General features: G+C 37.1%; 4 protein-coding genes across 4 annotated transcripts; 1 reads left to right on the top strand and 3 right to left on the bottom strand.

Moving 5' to 3' along the window:
* Window positions 1-2,524: 2,524 nt before the first annotated feature.
* LOC131009714 (uncharacterized) lies at window positions 2,525-2,971 on the bottom strand. Its single transcript, XM_057937125.1, has one exon. It carries the CDS (start codon window positions 2,969-2,971, stop codon window positions 2,525-2,527), a length of 447 nt encoding a protein of 148 aa, XP_057793108.1.
* A 5,972-nt stretch (window positions 2,972-8,943) lies between these two features.
* On the bottom strand, window positions 8,944-9,706 carry LOC131010138 (probable pectinesterase/pectinesterase inhibitor 46). Its single transcript, XM_057937549.1, has one exon. It carries the CDS (start codon window positions 9,648-9,650, stop codon window positions 8,991-8,993), a length of 660 nt encoding a protein of 219 aa, XP_057793532.1. The 5' UTR covers window positions 9,651-9,706; the 3' UTR covers window positions 8,944-8,990.
* A 608-nt stretch (window positions 9,707-10,314) lies between these two features.
* LOC131009713 (pectinesterase/pectinesterase inhibitor PPE8B-like) lies at window positions 10,315-11,190 on the bottom strand. Its single transcript, XM_057937124.1, has one exon. The coding sequence runs from the start codon at window positions 11,188-11,190 to the stop codon at window positions 10,315-10,317; it is 876 nt and encodes a 291-aa protein (XP_057793107.1).
* Window positions 11,191-17,489: 6,299 nt separating this feature from the next.
* On the top strand, window positions 17,490-19,670 carry LOC131010137 (F-box protein At3g07870-like). The gene is made up of 2 exons (XM_057937548.1): window positions 17,490-17,719; window positions 18,174-19,670. The coding sequence occupies exon 2, from the start codon at window positions 18,232-18,234 to the stop codon at window positions 19,369-19,371; it is 1,140 nt and encodes a 379-aa protein (XP_057793531.1). The 5' UTR covers window positions 17,490-17,719; window positions 18,174-18,231; the 3' UTR covers window positions 19,372-19,670.
* Window positions 19,671-20,792: the final 1,122 nt, after the last annotated feature.

Here is a 20,792-nt window from a genome sequence, read left to right as displayed (position 1 = left end):
TTCAACATACAAATTAGTGTTAGTTCCCAAATGAAGTAGTGTCATTGTGGAAACCAGTTGTACAGGAGTATTTGTGATAATGAAAACACATACTGAAACATCTTATTTTGTAGCATTAGACTAGCCGTTTTGATCATTTGGATTTCAGATTACTAGTAGTTTCTTTCATGTCCAATTTATTTTGCATTTCAAATTACTACTAGTAGTATCTTGCATGTCCAGTTTCTTGCATACCGAAGAAGCGCTTCTCGATCAGATTTTGGAACTACGCCGGCCACTCCTCTGCAACCCTGAGGCGTGATGAGGAAGCCTTCCTTCCCCTTCAGACAGTTTGTGCGTTGACTTCACCTTCACAAATGCGAGACAGTTGCCGAAGTATGTCGCAGGCAGTGGCGGATCCAACCGCCTGCGACCGCCCATCGCGATGGACGTCCGATCGTAGAACGTGATAATCAGGGTGGCACATATTAGGGGTGCATCAATGATAGTCAGTGGGTTCAACCCACTGTTAATAACAAATTAAATGGGTAATTTTTTACTAAATAGGGTATGAGACATTACTAGCTAGTGGATGTCCTATTATAGTAATTGAGACATTACTAATGGGATATATAGAGTATAAAATTTACAAATTTATACTTATAATGAAATATATAATAGGGATATAATGATAAAGTAAAGTATAAATAAAGTAAATGGACTCCGCTTATTTTAAGGTATAAAGTGGATTTTGATCCATTATAAATGGAACTGGAATGTAATAAATAACATACGGAGGCAAAAACATCCTCAGAAAAATACATTTTTCCCATCGTATTGCATTGCATGTGAGATATTGCCACCACCAATTGTGCATAATGATTCCAACAAATTTTATTTGGATTTTTTTCTCATGGTGTGTTTGTTATGTTTAAAAGGACAAATATAATTAATGTCTTTTATCATTTTGATGAAAAAAAGAAGGCTTCATATTGTCACTAACCAACCACTCTCATTAATATCCTCCAATTAATAATGATTTGCAAAGATGAACGACTCCTTGTGTAGTGCATCACAGCTTTTAATTGAACATATTTAATTGATAGGTGACAGCTACTGGTAAAAGGTGGCATCTTTATCTTGCAATCAATCACTCGCTCACAGGCAAATAGAACTATCTCATGAAGTGAAGTGTTCAACTAACGTTCATTCAATATTTGATATGTCCCTTTATCAACACATTGACATAAAATATAAAAATAGAATATTCAGAGCGTCATGCACTTAGCCTATGGAATTACATACCTTGTCTCCCATATACAATTTGCATGGCCTGCTGCCTTTTAAACTATCACCGTTTCTCATGACGTTCCTACTCACATTTTAAGTACCGAATTCATTTTTAATTTGGGATAAATTAATTTGCATAATTTTCCGGAGTTAATTTGGGTATTAATTGGTTAGATAATTTGAAATATATCTGACTATTTATCTTTCTTCTTTTAAATATTAATAATAATAATATTATACACAAGTAGAGTTGTCAATTGGGCCGGGCCGGCCCAGCCCGAACCGGCCCAAGCCCGGTATGGGCCGGCCCAGGACCAGCCCACTTGATCGAATGGGTTAGTTGGGCCGGGCCAGCCCTTTGAAATGGGCTCCATTTGGGCTATTTATCAAACCCAAGCCCGGCCCAGGACCAGGATCGGTAGAAGCCCAGCCCAAGCCCGGCCCAGGACCAGGACCAGGCCCAGCCCAGGACCGGTCCAAGCCCAATAATTTAGGTTAAATATTATTTATATATTTATTCCTCTTATTCAATATTCAATTCCCTGCACAATTTAGCAATACTAAAATATTAAACCTATTTAATTTCCTATTCAAATACGTCTCCAATTCAATCTTCTATTCAAACTTATTAAAATATTAAATTTATTTAAATTTAGTGGTTGTCCATATATGAACGTGCACATTATTTATATGATCCAGATTATAATTAGTTTTGTATTTTGACAAGGACCATTTGTCAAATATATAAATAAGCTCAAAATAATTTAAAGATAATGATTACAAATTTAAAACAATCTAAAATTGAAAATTCATTCGTACCCAACTGAAGCTCATTCGAAGTACAACCCAGTATAAGCCCATCATACTCGACCCAACATAAGCCCATGTGAGGCCCGGCCCATTTGAGGCCCAAGCCCACTAGACATGTGGTCCTGAATCGGGCTGGGTTCGATATTTTATAAAAAGCCCGGCCCAGGACCGGCCCATTTCAAATGTGGGCTTGGGCTGGGCTGGGCCTAACTCCTTACGGGCTCAACCGGGCCTGGGCCGGGCCGGGCTGGCCCAGCCCAGTTGACAACTCTATACACAAGATAAAATACAATAAAATTGTAAAAAGAGAAAAGGAAAAGAAGGAAAAAGAAAATATTTTTATCATCCTTTTTGTTCTTTCCCTCTTCCAATAACAAACACAAAAGAAAGGAAAAAATCGAGTATCTAAGCAATCAAATCAAGTCCAGAGGGATGAATTAAATTACTAAGAGGGCTTCTTCTTGATTGCACGTTGTGAATTATGCATGAGAAACACCTTCTTCAAAGCTTTGATGAACACAAGAATGCTTGTCTTCTTCCCATGAGAAATGATGTGCCCATTTGCTCTGGACAACCGCAAACCTCTCACGCAGCTCATCTGCACTTCTCTCCTAGGCGAAGAGACGTCCGAATTTTGTGCGGTTTTGGCAAATCGATCCTCGTTCAAATCCTCCCACAACATATCCATCTTCTCTTCTCCGTCTTCTTCGTTGCACTTTCTCTCCTTAACGCTTCTTGAAAATCTGAATGCTTGAAAGGACGGCAAGGTGAATCCCTCTTCTTCCACCTCGCGCCGGGGGGCGGTGGCGGACCGCCGCCACAGTGGCGGCGAGTCGGGAGACGAGTCGGCGGCGGCGGGGAAGCTGAAGTCGGCCTCCTGTGTGGTGGCCATGAGTTTGTTTCTTGGGTGTTTGTAATAAAGAGGTGGTGTGGCGGTGGTTGGGGTGGAAGGTATGGTGGTTAGATTATGTGTGAAAGTTTTAGTTCAACGGCTTTCTAAACTTGTCCAACTAACTTGTTAATTTGTGTCAAGGATAGAGAGGGCATTATTGGATTTTTCGACCTAAAATTTAGGATAAATTCGATTTGGTTCGATATTTTTATAAGACTCCGTTTACTTTGATGGATGAATTTATCCATGAAAAATGATGGATGACATAAATTTATGCCTTTAAATATCTCCTTTCTTTTCCAATATTTGACACAAAAAGAAATGTTCACCATTTTTTCTTCCTTATTTTCACTTCAAGGATGGATAATATTATCACACCAAAATGGAAGTATAATATTATCCATCATTGAAGTGAAAATAAGGAAAAAAAAATGGTGAGCATTTCTTTTTGTGTCAAATGTTGGAAAAAGAATGAGACATTTAAAGGCATAAATTTGTGTTATTCATCATTTTCCATAGATAAATTTATACATCAAAGTAAACGCAGCGTGAGGAGTTATTGTAAGAAAATACTCAAAGTTTACCAATTTTTTTATTTATATCATGATTTTTTATTTTGATCAAAAAATACATGAATTGGAAATTGATTCTGAATCATCCACCGTGAACAGTTTCACCCCAATCAAATCTAATATCGCAATGAAAAATTGCAAATCGTGAGACTATTTAGATTGCGCGAAATTTCCCTATTCTGCCATATTATTGGTATGCAACGTTCGTAAACTTCATAATCAGTGGACTATTCATATTGTCTGTGGGACAATTCATACCAAAAAATCATGATATAAATAAGAAAATTGACAAACTTTAAGTATGTTCTGGCAATAATCCCTTCTTTCAAAATGTAACATGATTTTTAAAGATGAAATTTTGCTCTTTTTGTAATCTTAACATGATTTTGCATTAATCGACAATTAACTCTAAAATTTAATAATAACTTAAATCTAACACGTAGTTTGAAATTATAAATAATACATTAGTATAGTTTACGTCAGCCTATATGCTTAGTGGTTCTGTTGCATATATATATACCCACTCTGTTTCTTCAAATGTACGAAGTTGAATTGGAGAACTAGCTATATATATGCAATTTGGTGATGGATTAGAAGGGGAATTATGTTTTTTCAATAATGATATAGCATAATTGCTATGAGATCATCAATTATTATACTAATAAATAAACTGTGACTAATATTTATTATCAATTGAAGCTAAGAAATTATATACACTTACTATGAAATAATCAACTCTATGCTAAAAAAACATTTATTGATACTAATTAGATATAATGAATGTTAATTAGTAATAATTATAAAATTAAATTAAAATAAAATAAAGATAAAATTGAAGAAAGATAGTACTAATAATTATGAACATGAGCAAGACATAATAAAATAAGATAGGAAATTCCAAGTGACATTTTCAAGTCACTCTACTTTTTGGTCACCTACTCGGGTGCCACGGGGCATCCCACGTCATCAAATTTTATTCTTCCCTAGACACCGGATGACGTGGCATTCCCCTTATTATCCGGCTGTCAAAAAAATATTGATGTCTAGTTACATGCCCCCAAAAAAAGACTAGAAGTTTGAAGCATCAATTAAAAGAAGCTGGCAAAATTTAAGCAATCGATCAAAATTGAATCCAAGCGAAATCTGAAACGAAGCTGCTCGAATAATGTACAGTGATAAGTTCATGAAAAGTTTCATCCCACAATTACCAATAAGGGTTTCCACTGAGTTTATATTTATGACATATCATAAAGAAGATGAACCTTAGGTTTATAAACAAAACTAGTCACAGAGCAAAGGTTTACGATTCCTAAAAATAAGCCCATTGTCTTAATCAATAACATTAGGCCCAAATCCACTTAATTAGAATAAGGGTAATTCACAGCCCCCATTTTACTCACTATAGCCCCCCATACAAAATAATAATAAATAAATAATTATAAATTTACTATTTTACCCAATAAATTATAACCCCAAATTAAATCTCTATTTTTGTATAGCCCCTAAATCATATGCCCAAATTAAATCCCTACTTTTGTATAGTCTTCAACCATACGCAAACACAATCCACTGCAGAAACTTTTCTTGATTTTTTCCATAGCCAAATTAAATTCAAGTTTTATTATTTTGGTCGAGGCAGCCATTGCAGCAATCCACTTAAAGCAAAACAGCAGACAACAATCTAAATAACAATTAGCAAAGATTACTATAAAACAATAAGCCATCACAGAAATATCAGCAATATTGCAGTTTTCAGAAACACAACTAAATCATACCTCAAGACCAATGAAACAATACGATTGTGCATTCCCTAATAATGAAAAATAATCAATGAGCTAAAAAGGCATTCACGCCAATTGCACACTTAAATCAACACAAAAGATTAGGAAATACTTGAGTTTGTTCCCTTGTGCACAAGCAGACGAACATATCCTTGCTTCTAGATCGACTTAACTTTGACGGAGTTTGGAGGAAGTGGATTAAAGGGTGTCTGGAATCTGGAATGGCAAGTGTATTGGTGAACGGGTCATCGACGGGAGAATTCAAAATGGAGAGAGGTTTGAGACAGGGTGACCCATTGTCACCTTTCCTGTTCCTTATCGTGGCGGAAGGCCTTAACGAGTTCATTGAAAGAGCAACGGAGAGGCAGTTCCTGGTCCCGGCGAAGATTGGCAAGGATAAAGTGCCCATTTCACATCTACAGTACGCGGACGATACTATCTTCTTGTTGGAGGCAGATGACAAGAATATGGAGAGCGTAAAAAAACTCCTGATTCTCTTTCAGTTCGCCTCGGGTTTAGCTGTAAATTTCGACAAAAGTTGTCTTCTGACAGTGGGAGTGGATGAGGCAGTTGAGAGGAGATGGGCATCGCTCCTCATGTGCAAGATCGGTTCCTTTCCGTGCAACTACTTGGGTACTAAAGTGGGGGGGCGCAGCAATGGTGTTGGAGATTGGAAGTTTTTGATTGAAAAAGTTTCAAACAAAGTGGCAAGCTGGAAGAAGAGACACCTTTCATTGGCAGGGCGAATTACTCTAGTCAAGTCGGTGTTGCAATCCATCCCGGTATATCAATTATCCCTCGCTTTCATACCTAAAGCGGTGATTAAGGAACTTAATTCACTGTTCACCAAATTTTTGTGGGGAGGAGGCACACAGATGGGGGGTATCACTTGGTTCAAGTGGAATGCCTTGTGCCTAAACAAGGATTCAGGAGGTCTGGGGTTTCGGAATATCGATTGGTTTAATCAGGTCCTGTTAAGTAAGTGGCTCTGGAGATTTTTAGGGGAGGGGAAAGCTCTGTGGGTAAGGGTGATCAAATCGATTTATGGGGGGCTAGTGTGGGGGGAAGGGGGTGAATGTTCGGTGGCGGGAAGAGGTGGACAGAAAGGGTGGTGGCAGAAAATTGTGGATAAGGTAGGAGGAAGGAGAGATCGGTGGTTCATCAATAATTTGAGGCGAAGAATTGGGGATGGGCTTGATACCAGCTTTTGGGAGGATGTGTGGGCGGTTGACAAACCCCTTAAGTTTGTGTTTCCGAGACTGTATAATTTGAGCCTGAACAAGAAAAGGCTGGTTGGTGAAAGTGGATTTTGGGAAGGAGGGTCGTGGGTGTGGAGGGTGGAGTGGAGGAGGGAGTTAAGGGAGAGGGAGAAAGGGTTTGCGGAGGATCTCCAGTTGGTTATAGCTGATTTTGTTCCTTGTGTAGATGTAATAGACGGATGGAACTGGAAGGCGACACCAGATGGATGCTTCACAATCAAGTCGGCATATGAAATTGTGGCAAAAACAAGAGAGGAGCAACAAGTTTTACCTTTGGAGATGGCAAAGGTTTGGAAGGCCCCAACACCAAATAAAGCCAAGGTGACGGCATGGAGATGTCTTAGAAACAGATTGGCAACATGTGATAATCTGAGTAGAAGAAATGTCCAGATCAGCGTGGAGGAGAGATGGTGCAATGCCTGTGTTTCTAGTGAGGAAACGACGGAACACCTGTTCCTCTATTGTCCTAAAGCAGCGGCGGTGTGGGACCAGATCTTTCAATGGCTTGACATCAAAACGGCAAATCCGAGAGGTATTTTTCAACACTTCATTTCTTTCATTGCGGCTGGAAAAAAGAAGAGAGAAAGAAGACTGCTTAAAGCTTTGTGGGTGGGAACAGTGTGGTTGCTCTGGGAAAGCAGGAATGATAGTCGTTTCCGGGACAAGGCTTGGGATATTGATAGACTTGTTTTACAGATTAAGGGGAGACTTTGGAGTTGGAACGAGGCCTACAAAATCGTGGAGTTAGGAATTACTTTTACTTCTTGGTGTTCCAAAGACTTCAAACTTGTTTTGTTGTTTTGATTGGCATTCCTGATGCCTTGATCCCTTTTCTTTTAATAAAATTTTTACTTTACTGATCAAAAAAAAAAAATATTACATTGAAATTATTTTATCAAACCAAATTCAAAAACACCAAAATAAACCGTAAATTTACATCGGACGCAAACCCCAATCCTAACAGCTCAACCACCGAACCCGTAGAGAGTGCGGCCTTGCCTCTTGAGCGCCTAGACAACGTCCATCGCCGTCACGGTTTTCCGGCGGGCGTGCTCGGTATAAGTGAGGGCATCGCGGATGACGTTCTCGAAGAAGATCTTGAGCACGCCGCGTGTCTCCTCGTCGATGAGGCCGCAGATACGCTTAACGCCACCACGCCGCGCCAGGCGGTGGATGGCCGACTTGGTGATACCCTGTATGTTGTCCCTCAACACCTTGCGGTGGCGCTTGACGGCTATGATTTAATTTGTATTGAAACGTAAATCTGGTTGGAGGCTATGCAAAAATAGGGATTTAATTTGGGGCTATGATTTATAGGTACAATAGTAAATTTATAATTATTTATTATTATTATTTTATATGGGGGCTATAAGGAGTAAAATGGGGGCTGTGAATAGAATCACCCTTAGAATAATAATATATAAAACAATCACCGGCCAATTATTTGATCTTCCTCTTTTGTGATTGTATCACAATCTCAATGAAAAACCGACCTAAGACATCTATAAATATATAATATCACGATGATTCTCTATCCTATGCCGCAATTTCATAAAATTTTATTCTTAACTTTTTAAATTTCAATTTTTATCCTCTTAATTTCAAATATTAATTATTTTCAATAATTAATTACTATATCAATCGTTTCTCTCTTTGCTCTATAAAAACATATTTATTACAGTTTCAATTTTGTACTCCACATAGATAATACAATGTATTATATGTATTAATCCTGTCTATATACGATTAAAAATAATTGCGGCACATCAATCAAGTATTATATTATACATCAATTTATATATATATTTTCTTTTTCCTTCTGTAAAATCTTCAATATCACATTAACCTTTTATAAAACTTTATCAAATGAAAACATATACTCCATTCGTTCCGTAAAAGTGTACCACATATGTAATATGACACAAATTTTATGAAAATGTTGGTAGATAATGTGTTGAGTGAAAATAAGTGGTTGAACTAATTGTGGGGTTATATAAAAATGCGTGGTTGTGATTAAAAAGAGAAAGTGGAGTCATGTCCCAAAATGGAGGTGATATACTCTTGGACAGCCGAAAATAGAAAATGTGAAAAAAGTATTTATGTTATCATATCTAAAAAATAACATATATATTTACGAAAGTTATTGAGATTAATATCATTTCACTCATTGTACCATTAATTTAATTTGGTTAAATTAATTAAAAAATAATTTTATATAAAATTTATTTTATATATTATGATAATAAAAATTATTCTATAAAAAAATTATAAATAACGGTACAAAATTATTTTCGTTGAATTTCGATGGATTTTACGCTAGTTATATATGAAAAAAACGTTAAAAGATGAGAAGGCCGCGACATAATTAGTGGACAAAACCCCTATAATTTAACTAAAAAATTGCAAATCAAAGGTCCGGGTCGTAGCTGACTTGTGTCTCCGGAAGCCACTGGTCTCCTTGAATCAAGGAGCGCACGGTAAACCTGCCGGCCTCCGCAGGACTGAGGTTAGTTCTCACACCTTTCCACTTCACCCGATTCGCCGTGCTGGCGCCGGCGCCTCTGTTGTCGTATTCCGCGAAGAAAATCGTGTCTGGCGGCGGCGGAGCGCCCCGTGACGTATCCCAGGGCCTCCAGCCTCTGGGATCCACCACTTTGTCGATAATGTTGTGCATGAAGACGGAGGTAGCGTAGGGCGTCCAGGGGCGGCCCAGGAAGGTGGGGACGCCGGTGAGGTCGCCCGACGCTTGGATGGTGGAGGAGTGCACGACGATGGCCGTGTCGCACTTGGGGTCCTTCTTGTAGTGCGCCGTGATGACGTTATCCTGGCCGTGGAGGGGCTTCCTGGGGAAGATGAAGCTCTTCTGTATGACGGCGGCGGCGCCCCCGAAGATGAAGTCGACGGTGCCGTAGATGTGGCACTCGCGGTAGAACTGGCGGTTGGATTGGGCGTAGACGGTGTCTTGGTAGCCGTCCATGCGGCACCGGTAGAATACCGATCGGTCGGCGGTCGAGAGCAGCGCCACGGCTTGTTGGTTGATGGGCCCCGCCGTGTTCGAGAACCTCATGTCGCGCCCTATGAATCCCTCTCCTTGGACAGCTACTCACAAACATTATTTATTAATTTGTGTTAGACTTGCACGATATTCCAATATGAATACAATTTGTGATTAAAATAAAATATCAAAATCGAATTGAATTGTCCGAGATGCTCGAACTGAATTACCTAAATGTTTGAATCAGAGTTCAAATGAGCCCGCAATTTTGAAAAATCGAAAAAATCGAAATCGGATTGTTTTCCTACTTAATTATTATTTATAATTTTATTTTATCTAAAAGATGTAATTTTTCATTTCGTTTTTCAACAGCCTGAAATGATAAATATTCAATGTGTTAGGAGTAGAATTAGAATTAAATTACTTACATAAAATTAATACTAGTTTAAATAAAAAAAATTATATATCATGAGAATCGTGATTGAATTCTTACATTGAACATATAAAATAATCGGACCAAATTTTGTTCAATTTTGAAAATATCAAATCGAAGCGATCGAATAGAAACAAATCCAAACCCAATCTAGTTCATTATTTCGTTTCGATTATTGATTTTTGGATATTTTGCTCACCATCCCCTAATTAGAATCAGGAAGTTTGGCTTATCTGTTGATCCATAAATATGGATCGAGTTTGTACTAGTTTTATGGTGCAATTTTATTTAAAAAAATCACGTTCAAAACAAGCATGCAAAAAGAATGAGAAACAAGTTACCAAAGGTGGCGCTTTCCCAAGTGGACTGTCCACCACCATTGCTCAAATTGCTGTAGACGATGGTCTTATCCATCCCATCCCCAATCATCATCACATTCCACTTATCAGCTCCAACCTTGACATTTTCATGATACATTCCGCTCTTCACATAAATCACAAACCTCTTCTTACTCCATCTCGGCGCTGCCTGGATCGCGTCCCAGATTCTGCTGTACTTCCCCGATCCATCTTTCGCCACCACAGCATCGGCGCTGCTCTTCGCACCCCGCAGGAGCAGTTCCCTGTCGCTGTCGGAAAGCCAGCGTGGATATCCGTCGGCGGAATCTTGCCCTAAGAGATGATCAGTTTCACTGTGTATTACTGCCATGACTTTGTTCACCTCTGCGTTACGATAAATGGCCTCCTTGAGCTTCTGGAAGACGAGATCTCTGAGCCCGCCGTTGAATTCGTCCACGCAGGTGTGGAGAGTGACGCCGGTAGCGCATAGCCGGGATTTGACGCTGCCCCGGCCCTCGACTGTGTCCACGGGAGTCGAGAGCGACTTGTTGAGGTTGTCCATTGCGAGGGAGAGAAGCTCCCTGCAACTTCTCAATGCGGACAAGGCCAATGCATTATTATTGTTACTACTGTTGTTGATGAGCTTCTCTATTACTCCGTTTTCGGCGAAATCTGAGGCTACTTTTGAAATTTGTTGCATTGTTAATATGGTCGAGTTGTTGAGGGTTTCTTGAGGGTGAATAACAGTTGAATTATTTGAAGCGATTTCATCATCTGCATGAGCTATGCTGATCATAGCTATGCAGATTATGAGACCTACGCGGCTGTATAGCGACGCCATGGACATGGATACAAGAATATATTTTTGTTTCTTCAAAAGGAGACAAACATCTTCTGCTTAAATACATGCTTCTTGGCTAGTGAATTCTCGAGGGATTAATTGTATCTGTTTTCGCATTGCTTATTACGTCAACTTACCTGATTTTGCTGATAATTAGATGAATAATTCTGTGCAGATTGAAGGAGATGTAGAATAAAGCAGGATCTCGTGTGACGTCGAATTAAGTGGTCAGTCTTCGAGTTACGAATTCAGATTACCAGCTCATAGATTTCTTTAACAGGATATATGAGATTAATGAATGAATCGTGATTTGCTTCATTATTCATACAATGTGATTTGTTAGATTATTAATTTACACCACTTTCTTTAGATTAGATTATTATAGTTATCGGTGTAATAACATTTTTCCCATCTAAAATGTAGGGAAAATATGGATAAACTTTTTTTCCATGCCCCAGAGGCCAGAGAACTATTCAACCTTTTTGTTTTGCTTAGATTCTTAGATTGTAAAGTGACAATTAGCATAATAGCTTACATTCATTATCAACATAGAATTAATTAATACATAAACTAATTCAATTTCATCAAATATAGAAAAAATATATATATATATATATATATATATGATTTTTGCTTTTTGGGGAGGAAATTTTGAAATATACGAAAGTTTATGTTTACACACAAATTTTATAGATTCACAAATCACAATACTAGAGGGCGGATTACAACTAAACTAATGATAGAAAAAAATGGTCGTTAAAAATAGACGGTGTTAACGACAGTTTTTCGAATGCAACTCGGCCGTTGAACTTGTTTTTATTTTTCTTCAAGTTTTGAATTAACGACCGAAAAATCGGTTATTTAAATTTTTTTTTAAACTCATTTTTACGATCTAATCTATGGCCGTTATTTTTTTTAATACACGATTGTATAATATCGGTCGTTAAATTTATTTTATTTTTAATTATTATTTATTAGTGACCATATATATAGTTGTTAGGGTTGAAATCCAATGAGAATAATTTAAATAAATAAAAATTGTATATATATATATAGGGTGTGATTTATATATAGAACCACACCCTATATATGTATACAATTTTTATTTATTTAAATTATTCATATATATATATATATATATAATTTTTATTTATTTAAATTATTCATTTACTTTTGTTGTCATCCTCTTCAAAGAAATCTTCAATTCCACATAGATTCTTCATTAAAGTTATCAAATGAAAATTTATTGAAGGTTATATTCTCCAAGTCTCAACCACAAATTAATTCTCTTTCAACTGACAGGGTTATTGAGAGTAGTATTGTTTAATGTAATTTGACCAAATAAATAATTTTGATTAAATAAATTATTTTTTCAGTTTAAATTTGATCAAATTAATAGTTTCTTAATATATTTTTAATAGAATATATGTGATTGAATGAATCGTGATTTGGTCCATGCCGTGTGATTTTTTAGTTTATTAATTTACACTACTTTCTTTGGATTAGATCAGCATACTAAGCGATGCGAACTTTTGTTTGTGACAGTAAGGTCTAAGATTTAAATCCCACTGCTCCTCCTTAGTCAAGTTACCAAAAAAAAATGATAAAATACACATCGATTTTCTGTATACAATGTTTCATTGAAAGAATATGAAGAATTATTTACAAGGATACGACCTAATGGAAATGACATATTTTACTTTCTTTTTTTTCTTCCTTTTTTTTTTCAGTTTCACCCAAGGTAAAGGTGGAGTTATTCCGACCTTTTGTTTTGCTTAGATGAGATTGTAAAGTAACAATTGAATAGCATAATGGTTAGGAATGTCAATTGAGCCTTAAACTTGTGAATTAAATACATAGATAATCTAATAGAATTATGATTGAAATCAGTTCGAATAGTTTGAATAATTCGACAATTTAATAGGATTGGTTCGAAAGTCTTGAGTCCTATAAAGTTGATCTAAAATAATGTATTTGCCTCATTACGTAAAAACTTTCGTGTTATTTAATTTTTCAATTTCATTACTTTACTTCTAAAAGTTAATATAATAAAAAAAATTCTAAATATATAATTCGTTAAATAGTATATTTTAATTTAATATTCAAAAGTTATACTCATCATTTCACTTATCTTTATTTTTAATCTAATACTTAACATAAATATTTAGATGTAAAAATTAGAAAATGATAATCATTTTATAATTTAATACTTAACATAAATATTTAGATGTAAAAATTAGAAAATGATAATGATTTAAGAAAAATGTATGCATCTCCATTCCTCTAAGATGGGCATTTTTTTTAAATAAATTAACAGTTGAATAAAAAAAATTAAAAATCGCGCCACAGTAAACTTGAACCCAAGACCTTGGATATTAATCACTTTAGTGCTTGGCCAACACATGCGCACTAAAAATTGCATATTACCCCCTCCGTCCACGAAAAAGATGTCATAATTTTTTATTTTGGTCCGTCCACAAAAAGATGTCCTAATTTATTTTTAGTAATAAATTGTGGGCCCTTTCTCCACCCACTAACTTAATTAATTTTTTTTCACTTTTCTTAATATGTGCCCCTTTCTATACTCACTAAATAAACAATACTTCATCCGCCCCACTTCAAATGTCTCAATTTCTATTTTGGTTGTCCCATTTCAAATGACCCAACCCAAAAATAAAAATAAATTAAGCCCTAATTAAACAGCCACATCGGCCCATTAACAGTAAAATAAAACAAACCCTCATTTAGGGTTTGTTTTGCAGCCGCCTCATATTCCATCTCGAACTTTGTCTCTCTTCACCGATTCTCTCTGCAACTCTTCACCCCCCACCTCCAACCCTCATTCGAGTCATCATGATGAAATCAGAGCCCTTTTTCAAGGCGATGAATAATCCCTCCTTCTATTTGAGATTTGTGATGCACATCTCCAATGAAAGCAGAGAATCCAGACAACCTTTCTCAAACAAAGTTTGAGATCATCGATAAAACCATCATCTAGGCTAAAATTGTCTGCGCACATATGCATGAATGCATAAAACGCATGAAAACAATGCTGGAGACACCGAAAATCCATGAAAGTGGCTCCACTTTGTCCGACGATGGTGGTGAGACGGATCTAACGAAATCCATGCATGAGATGTGTTGGGAACTTAATGGAATATCTTAATCCTTGTTTTGATGATACCAAAATCTATAGGCTTTAATTGTGATAGACCAGAACTGTTCGAACTCAAGTGTTAGAGTTCTTTTCTAGTTTAGTTGCTGTTCTGAAGACTGAAGACTGAAGACTGAAGAACGGAGAACTGAAGACTAAAGACTGAAGTTGCCAACTGAAGTATCAGTTAAAGAATCAGTCTTGAACTGATTACTTAATGCGTGCCACGTGGAATCAGCGGACTGATACTAAAGTCAAGTATCAGTTAGACATTCTTCCTCAGACTGAATCTCCAACATTCAAAGGAAGTCACGTACTCCAAAAGTACAGCCGCATTAAATGCAGAGATCTCAGGATCATCCTTTCTCTGCAGAGGTCATTCCTATTTGGTGACTACTTTATCAGAGACGTCGCATCTCCTGCTCTTCAACATAGCCGTTCTCACCAAACAAGGAACCTCGAAGATTGAAGCCTCAGCCCAAATTCAAAATTCTCTCCAACGGAAGAAATCTTGAAGACCTTCTCCGCCGACGGATCTATTCAAGACCTCTCCAATAAATAACGCTCCAGGATATCACTTCAAATCTTCACCGATTCAACAACACAAGTTGAAGCTCTGCCAAAATTGCGTCTCAGCCCAAAGCTCAAATTCCCAAAGCTTGAATCGAAGAAGAAAATTTCAAAGCCAAAAATCAGTCACTACTGATTACATATATTCTCTTAGACCTTAGGCAAACCTCTGTTTAACCAGAGCCTAGGTCAAAACTAGCTCCAAAGAACTTGTTCTTTGAAGTTTAGTCGGCAAGATTTCAAACCTCCCTTCGACCGATAGAATCGAGTGTTTGAGTTGAAAAGGAGTTCAGGAAGGTACTCTGACTCCGTGAGATCCTAGTGCCAGTTCGTGCTAGGAGTGAGAAATCCAACAAGGTGTGTTGGTACTGAAGATTGGATCTTCAGTTGATTCGGTTGTGTGCATCCAGTAAGCACACGGATTCGGTTTGCTGTGCACCCGTAAGCACAAGCATCGGTTTGCAGTGCACCCGTAACCACTTGCAGAGTGAAGTTGTTGGTCTGATCAACCGACCGTGCATGTAGGAAGTGTTTTCCGAACCACGTAAAAATCTCTGTGTTATTTACAGCTTTCAGTTTTACTTTCCTACTTGTGTTCTTACTTTGATAAACTGAATACTGATTAATTGCAAAGAGAAACTTAAGACTAACAATGTGCTCAACAAAGGCTATTGCGAAACAAAAGTATTTCCGCTGCGTATGTTATCAGTCTGACTGATCTATCTTCTGATAGTTAGGGAGATTTATAACATCTCTGTTTATATCAAACCCGACTGAAGCCTTACGTGCATCAGTTAAGTTCTTGTGACTTAACTGATAATTCCTTACTGAAGAGTCTTTCAGTATCAGTCGTCAACCCTGTTTTGATTAAATCTCTTTTCAATAAACAGGTGTGTGTTTTTGAGTTTAAAGTTTCGTTTTGATCTCTATCTTGAGATCCATCTGATTTCGAAAAATAGCCTATAGGTGTATTCCCCCTCCCCCCAAACACCTAATCGAGACCCTCCCGACCTAACAAGATGGCAGATCTTACGGAATCCATGTCTAAGATGGCGGACGAGATATGAGGGATGAGTGAGATGGCAGAGGAGACCGAAGAGGAAAGACCACCGTGGGAAAATTCACCGGCGTTGGAGAGCATGCTCTGAATCCTACTTACTTAGTACTTCACCCTGGTTAGATCTTTCCCTTTGGGCTTCATTTTGATTCTTGATTTTTGGCACCAAAAATTTCGGCAAAAATAAAGTTGGCTCCCCTTGATTGTTCTTTCTCTTTCCTACTTGCTTTTATTAATAAGGATTACTAAATCCATTAAATAAGTGGGTACCACCACTTCACGCATTTCTTAATCTCCGTGCCCTTTTTTGAGACATTTGAAGCGAAATGGAGGGAGTACACGTTTTCTTAAAACCCGTGCCATTTCTCTTGAAAATCTTTTCGTGGACGAATGAAGTAGTTATTATGTAAATTAATGTTGAAATATCAATTATGTATGTGTGCATGATTTTTTATAAAATTTTTTGAATTCGATGAATTAGCTCGAAACCCAAGCAAAAAAAAAATTCAATTAGAATAACCTGCAATTTAACAGGACTAGTCTAAAATTTGATGGATTAGCCTAGCCCCATTGACATCACTAATAATAGCTTGCGTTCATTCTTGACTTAAAATTAATACATGCTCCATATATCTCGAACATACTAATTTCAAATTGGGGATGTCGACATGAAGATTTATTTTAGGAGTTATTGTTCAAATTTTACATATGAATATAGGAAAGAAGATAATGTAATTTAATCAAATATGAACAAATTTTAGAAATGATTTTTGTTTTTGAGTTATTTTTTATTGTAAAATTATCATGAAAAAAGGAGGGATAACAAAAAGTTTATATATTTAAATTTCTTTTTTTTTTCTTTATTTTCTAAAAAAAAAAAAAATCGCCTCTTATCATTCTTTATTTTGACAATAATATTATCGTACTAAAAATGATGGAAAAAAATGAACGAGAAGAAGTTAAAATTTCTTTTATAGAAAATGATGAAATAAAAAGGAAGGATTTAAAAGTAAAAAGTTTTGTTACCCTTTCTTTTTTATTGATAAATTTATAATAAAAAAATAACATAACCAATTTAAAATACACGAAATCTAAGTATATGTTTTTACTCACAAATAATTCACAAATTTTAATTTTACTGTTATCATATAGATCGCGAATTTACAACCAATTAATTCTAAAAGTAAGAGTAAATGTTTTCCTTCACACATTATAAAATTAAAAAATGATCGATTATACAATTGAGATAAAAAAAATATATGGAAATAAAGTTTTGACAAATGTAACATACTAAGGGCATGTTTGATAGCCCTAGATAAAGCAAAATAGATAAATAATCACGTCTTATCTAAGCGTTTGATAACAATATTGATTAACAAGAAAGTCCGCATTAAGGGAGAGGCCCGCTCTTATATCACTGTTCCACTAAAAAATTTAATATCTCCTCCCCCTGATATTATTTATCTAAGTATTATTTATCACCCTTTATCTCAATTTTATATCAAACACACCCTAACATTAATGTCTCACCCCAGCAGACAGATAATGGTCTACTGGAAAACAGGGCAAATATATTCAATTAAAAAATAAAACAGAGCAAAGATGACGGTGTGAACTTCTACACTATTGCTTGCTCTTTGCGACGATACTCATAGGCCGCGCCGCTGCCGCCGCCGTGCTCCTCCGTCTAATTTAACCCATCCGCCACCTCTCGCTTTTATCGAGTAAGAGATGGAAGAGTGAGTCAGGTGAGATCGACTTGTCTTGTTCTATTCATTTTGCCTTTTTTTGTTTGTGTTATCTCGATATTGGGCAGCTCAGATACATGTTTTTCTGCATTTCTATTTATAACATTTCCTGGTTTCTAGTTTCTATTTGCTTATCTATGTTATAGTTGTGGAGAAAAAGAGTAATTGTCGTTGAAACCTAGCTTTGTTTGAAAAATCTGTGCCCTAAGCTCAACATAATCAAATAAAGCAAAAACTCGTGTGCACCTCAATTAGGGTTCACCAATCCCGAATTAGGGTTTAGTAATTCCTAGATTTATTAATCTTCAATTACGATTTAGTTGAAGATTTAGGGTTTAAGATTTAATTGAAGATTGAGTAAATTGAAAGATGCAATTTTTGTTTTTCCAGTTGAGTAAATTTATTTGTGATAGATTATTATGCAAAAAGTTAATACCTGTTTTTCTTTGATCAGGGAGTTGAAGAATCAATTAGTAAAAGAACTGAACAATATTATCAATTGATATCCCAAGATGGAGCGAGATTTCTTTAGATATCTGCCACAAGAAATCATAATCGACATCCTCTCAAGACTCCCCATCATAACCATTTTGAGCTGCAAATGTGTTTGTAAGTCGTGGAACGATCTTGTCAAGTCTTCTGAGTTTGCCGAGTCACATCTTTCTAGATCAGTCCCCGGCCTCGCCCTCTTTCTAGGCAGGGGTTGCCGAAAGCCACACAAGATTCTTGAATTTGTAGACATGCCTGGTTTGGTAAACTCTGAACGTCATCGTAACAGAGTCTTCAACGTCAACTTCAAGTTCAACTTCCCTTCCTATGCATACATATATAGCTCAGTTAACGGTTTGCTCTTTATGTGTACACAAGACATGAGTAATCCGCGTGATCTTTTCATCTGCAACCCTGTGACCCATGACTACATCAGCCTTCCTCATCCTCCAGATTGTCTGTTTCTCCATCACAGTTTTGGGTTTGGGATGAGCAAAACGACGGGCCAGTATAAGCTGGTTCGGATCTTTCATGTTTGCAGAGAATTTGTTCCTCCTGAATGCGAGGTTTACACTCTTGGGACGGGATTGTGGAGAAGCCTTAAAGCTGGTGACCCTGGCCCACTTATGTACGAAGCACGTACAGGTGCATTTATAAACGGAAATCTTCACTGGTTGGTAGCCGATTCCAAGGGCTGTCAACAGATTTCTTGCTTTGATCTAGAAACCGAGCTTTTTAGCAGCTTTGCTTCTCCTCCTGATCGTCCAAAGGAAAATAATTTCTTTCGCTGTTGCCTCTCTGTTCTGGGGGATCGCCTGTGTTTGTGCGATAATTTTAATGGTGTGATTGTTATCTGGATGATGAAGGAATATGGAGACGAGAAATCTTGGACAAAGGAATTTGTCATTAGAAAACAACTTCATAGAAGTTTTTGGGGCAAATTTTGTGGATTCCATTTCCCTATCAAAGTGTTCAAAGATGGCGACATCTTGGTCGCAGAGCAAGACGGCCCTGGACTATTTTGCTACTCGAGCGAGGGTGGAACTATTCAAGAAATTGATCCTTTTAAGGTATGTTGCTATAGTCTTACCAACACAGTCATTTATACCCCAAGCTTTCTTTCGGTCAAAATGTTTGGGACGGAGAAGGTATGCTCGTTCTGATGTTCAATCGTTTTAGTCTCATGATATGTTGTTCGGTTGGGTGTACTCGGTATGGTACTTAGTTTCGGGACAATGCTATGTAGGATTTGTCAGAGTATTTTTATGCAATCAAATCTGTTAGTGTTATTAATCGTTTTAGGGTACAGATTTGAATTTCACTCAGCTTCTTTCTTTCTTTTTTCTTTTCGTTTTGTCTTTTATTACTGAGCTTGACTGTGAGTTTGGAGAAAACGAGTAGTATGTTGTGTGCTGTAATGTATTGTACCGTTTGGCATCGCAGAATAAATAATTTTTCGTAACTCGTTTTCTTATTTCACTAAGCTTTTTCCCCTTGGATGAAGAAAAATTGCATACCATATGATAATTCTTGTAATAGTTTATTAATATTCCACAAGAACTAGTAAGATAGATCGACTCTTTGACTAATTCAACGAAACGAACTAATATCAAACAAGGAATCTAAAAATAAGAATGTTATTGTGAAAATATATATAGTTTTAAGTTTTAGGGTTAAGAGCATCCGCAATGGGCTTATTTGATAGCCTACCTGATAGTGGGTTGTGTTATTGAGTACGTAGTGCTGCATTGGGGTTACTTGATAGCCTACTTGATAACATTAGTTTTGATTTTTATGTTTTTCATTTAAATTTAATTGCTCAAATTTAAATAACACAATTTATTTCAAATTTAAATTGCATTAATTATAAAATCCTAAATATTACATAAAACTTAAATAAAATAAAAATAATTCCTAAAAATTAACTACTCTGGCCCTAGAGGTCCGAAACGTGCCCAAAGGTACTCCACCAAATCATTTCGGAGCTGAGCATGTAGATGTCTATCTCGGAGAATTGTATCCCTTCGCACATATTCCTCGAAGGACACCGGTGTTTGTCCAGCACTCTCCGTCGAAGCACTGCTAGACGCCCCGTCATCATCTCTCCAGTTGACAGTCGCTTCACCTTCGTGCTCCACAATCATGTTGTGGAGAATGATGCAACACAACATGATGTCCTTCAGGTGCTCTACGTACCAATTGCGCGCCGGACTTCGAATGATTCCCCACCGAGCTTGAAGGACTCCGAAGGCGCGTTCGACATCCTTCCGTGCCGATTCTTGCATCTTCTTGAACCTTGCCTCCTTCGGATTGGTTGCAATTGATGGACTCTTGACGAAGTAACGCCACTTCGGATATATGCCGTCACACAAATAGTAGCCCATCCGGTATTCGCGCTGGTTGGCATGAAAGACCACCGGCGCCGTAGTTCCTCCTAACACGTCGGAGAAGAGAAGCGACTGATTCAGCACATTGATGTCGTTGTTTGAACCAGCGACGCCGAAGAAGGCGTGCCAAATCCACAAATCGAAAGATGCAACGGCCTCCAATATCAAGGTGGGCTCTCCCTGATCCCCGCGTGTGT

The sequence above is a fragment of the Salvia miltiorrhiza genome, chromosome 2 (genome assembly GCF_028751815.1).
Source record: "Salvia miltiorrhiza cultivar Shanhuang (shh) chromosome 2, IMPLAD_Smil_shh, whole genome shotgun sequence".
Classification (NCBI taxonomy): domain Eukaryota; kingdom Viridiplantae; phylum Streptophyta; class Magnoliopsida; order Lamiales; family Lamiaceae; genus Salvia; species Salvia miltiorrhiza.
This window is presented reverse-complemented; position numbering and strand designations above follow the sequence as displayed.

Bases quoted from the DNA above. Each gene is read 5' to 3' on its own strand.
- LOC131010138 (XM_057937549.1), bottom strand. From the start codon at position 9,650: ATGAGGTTCTCGAACACGGCGGGGCCCATCAACCAACAAGCCGTGGCG.
- LOC131009713 (XM_057937124.1), bottom strand. From the start codon at position 11,190: ATGGCGTCGCTATACAGCCGCGTAGGTCTCATAATCTGCATAGCTATG.
- LOC131010137 (XM_057937548.1), top strand. From the start codon at position 18,232: ATGGAGCGAGATTTCTTTAGATATCTGCCACAAGAAATCATAATCGAC.
- LOC131009714 (XM_057937125.1), bottom strand. From the start codon at position 2,971: ATGGCCACCACACAGGAGGCCGACTTCAGCTTCCCCGCCGCCGCCGAC.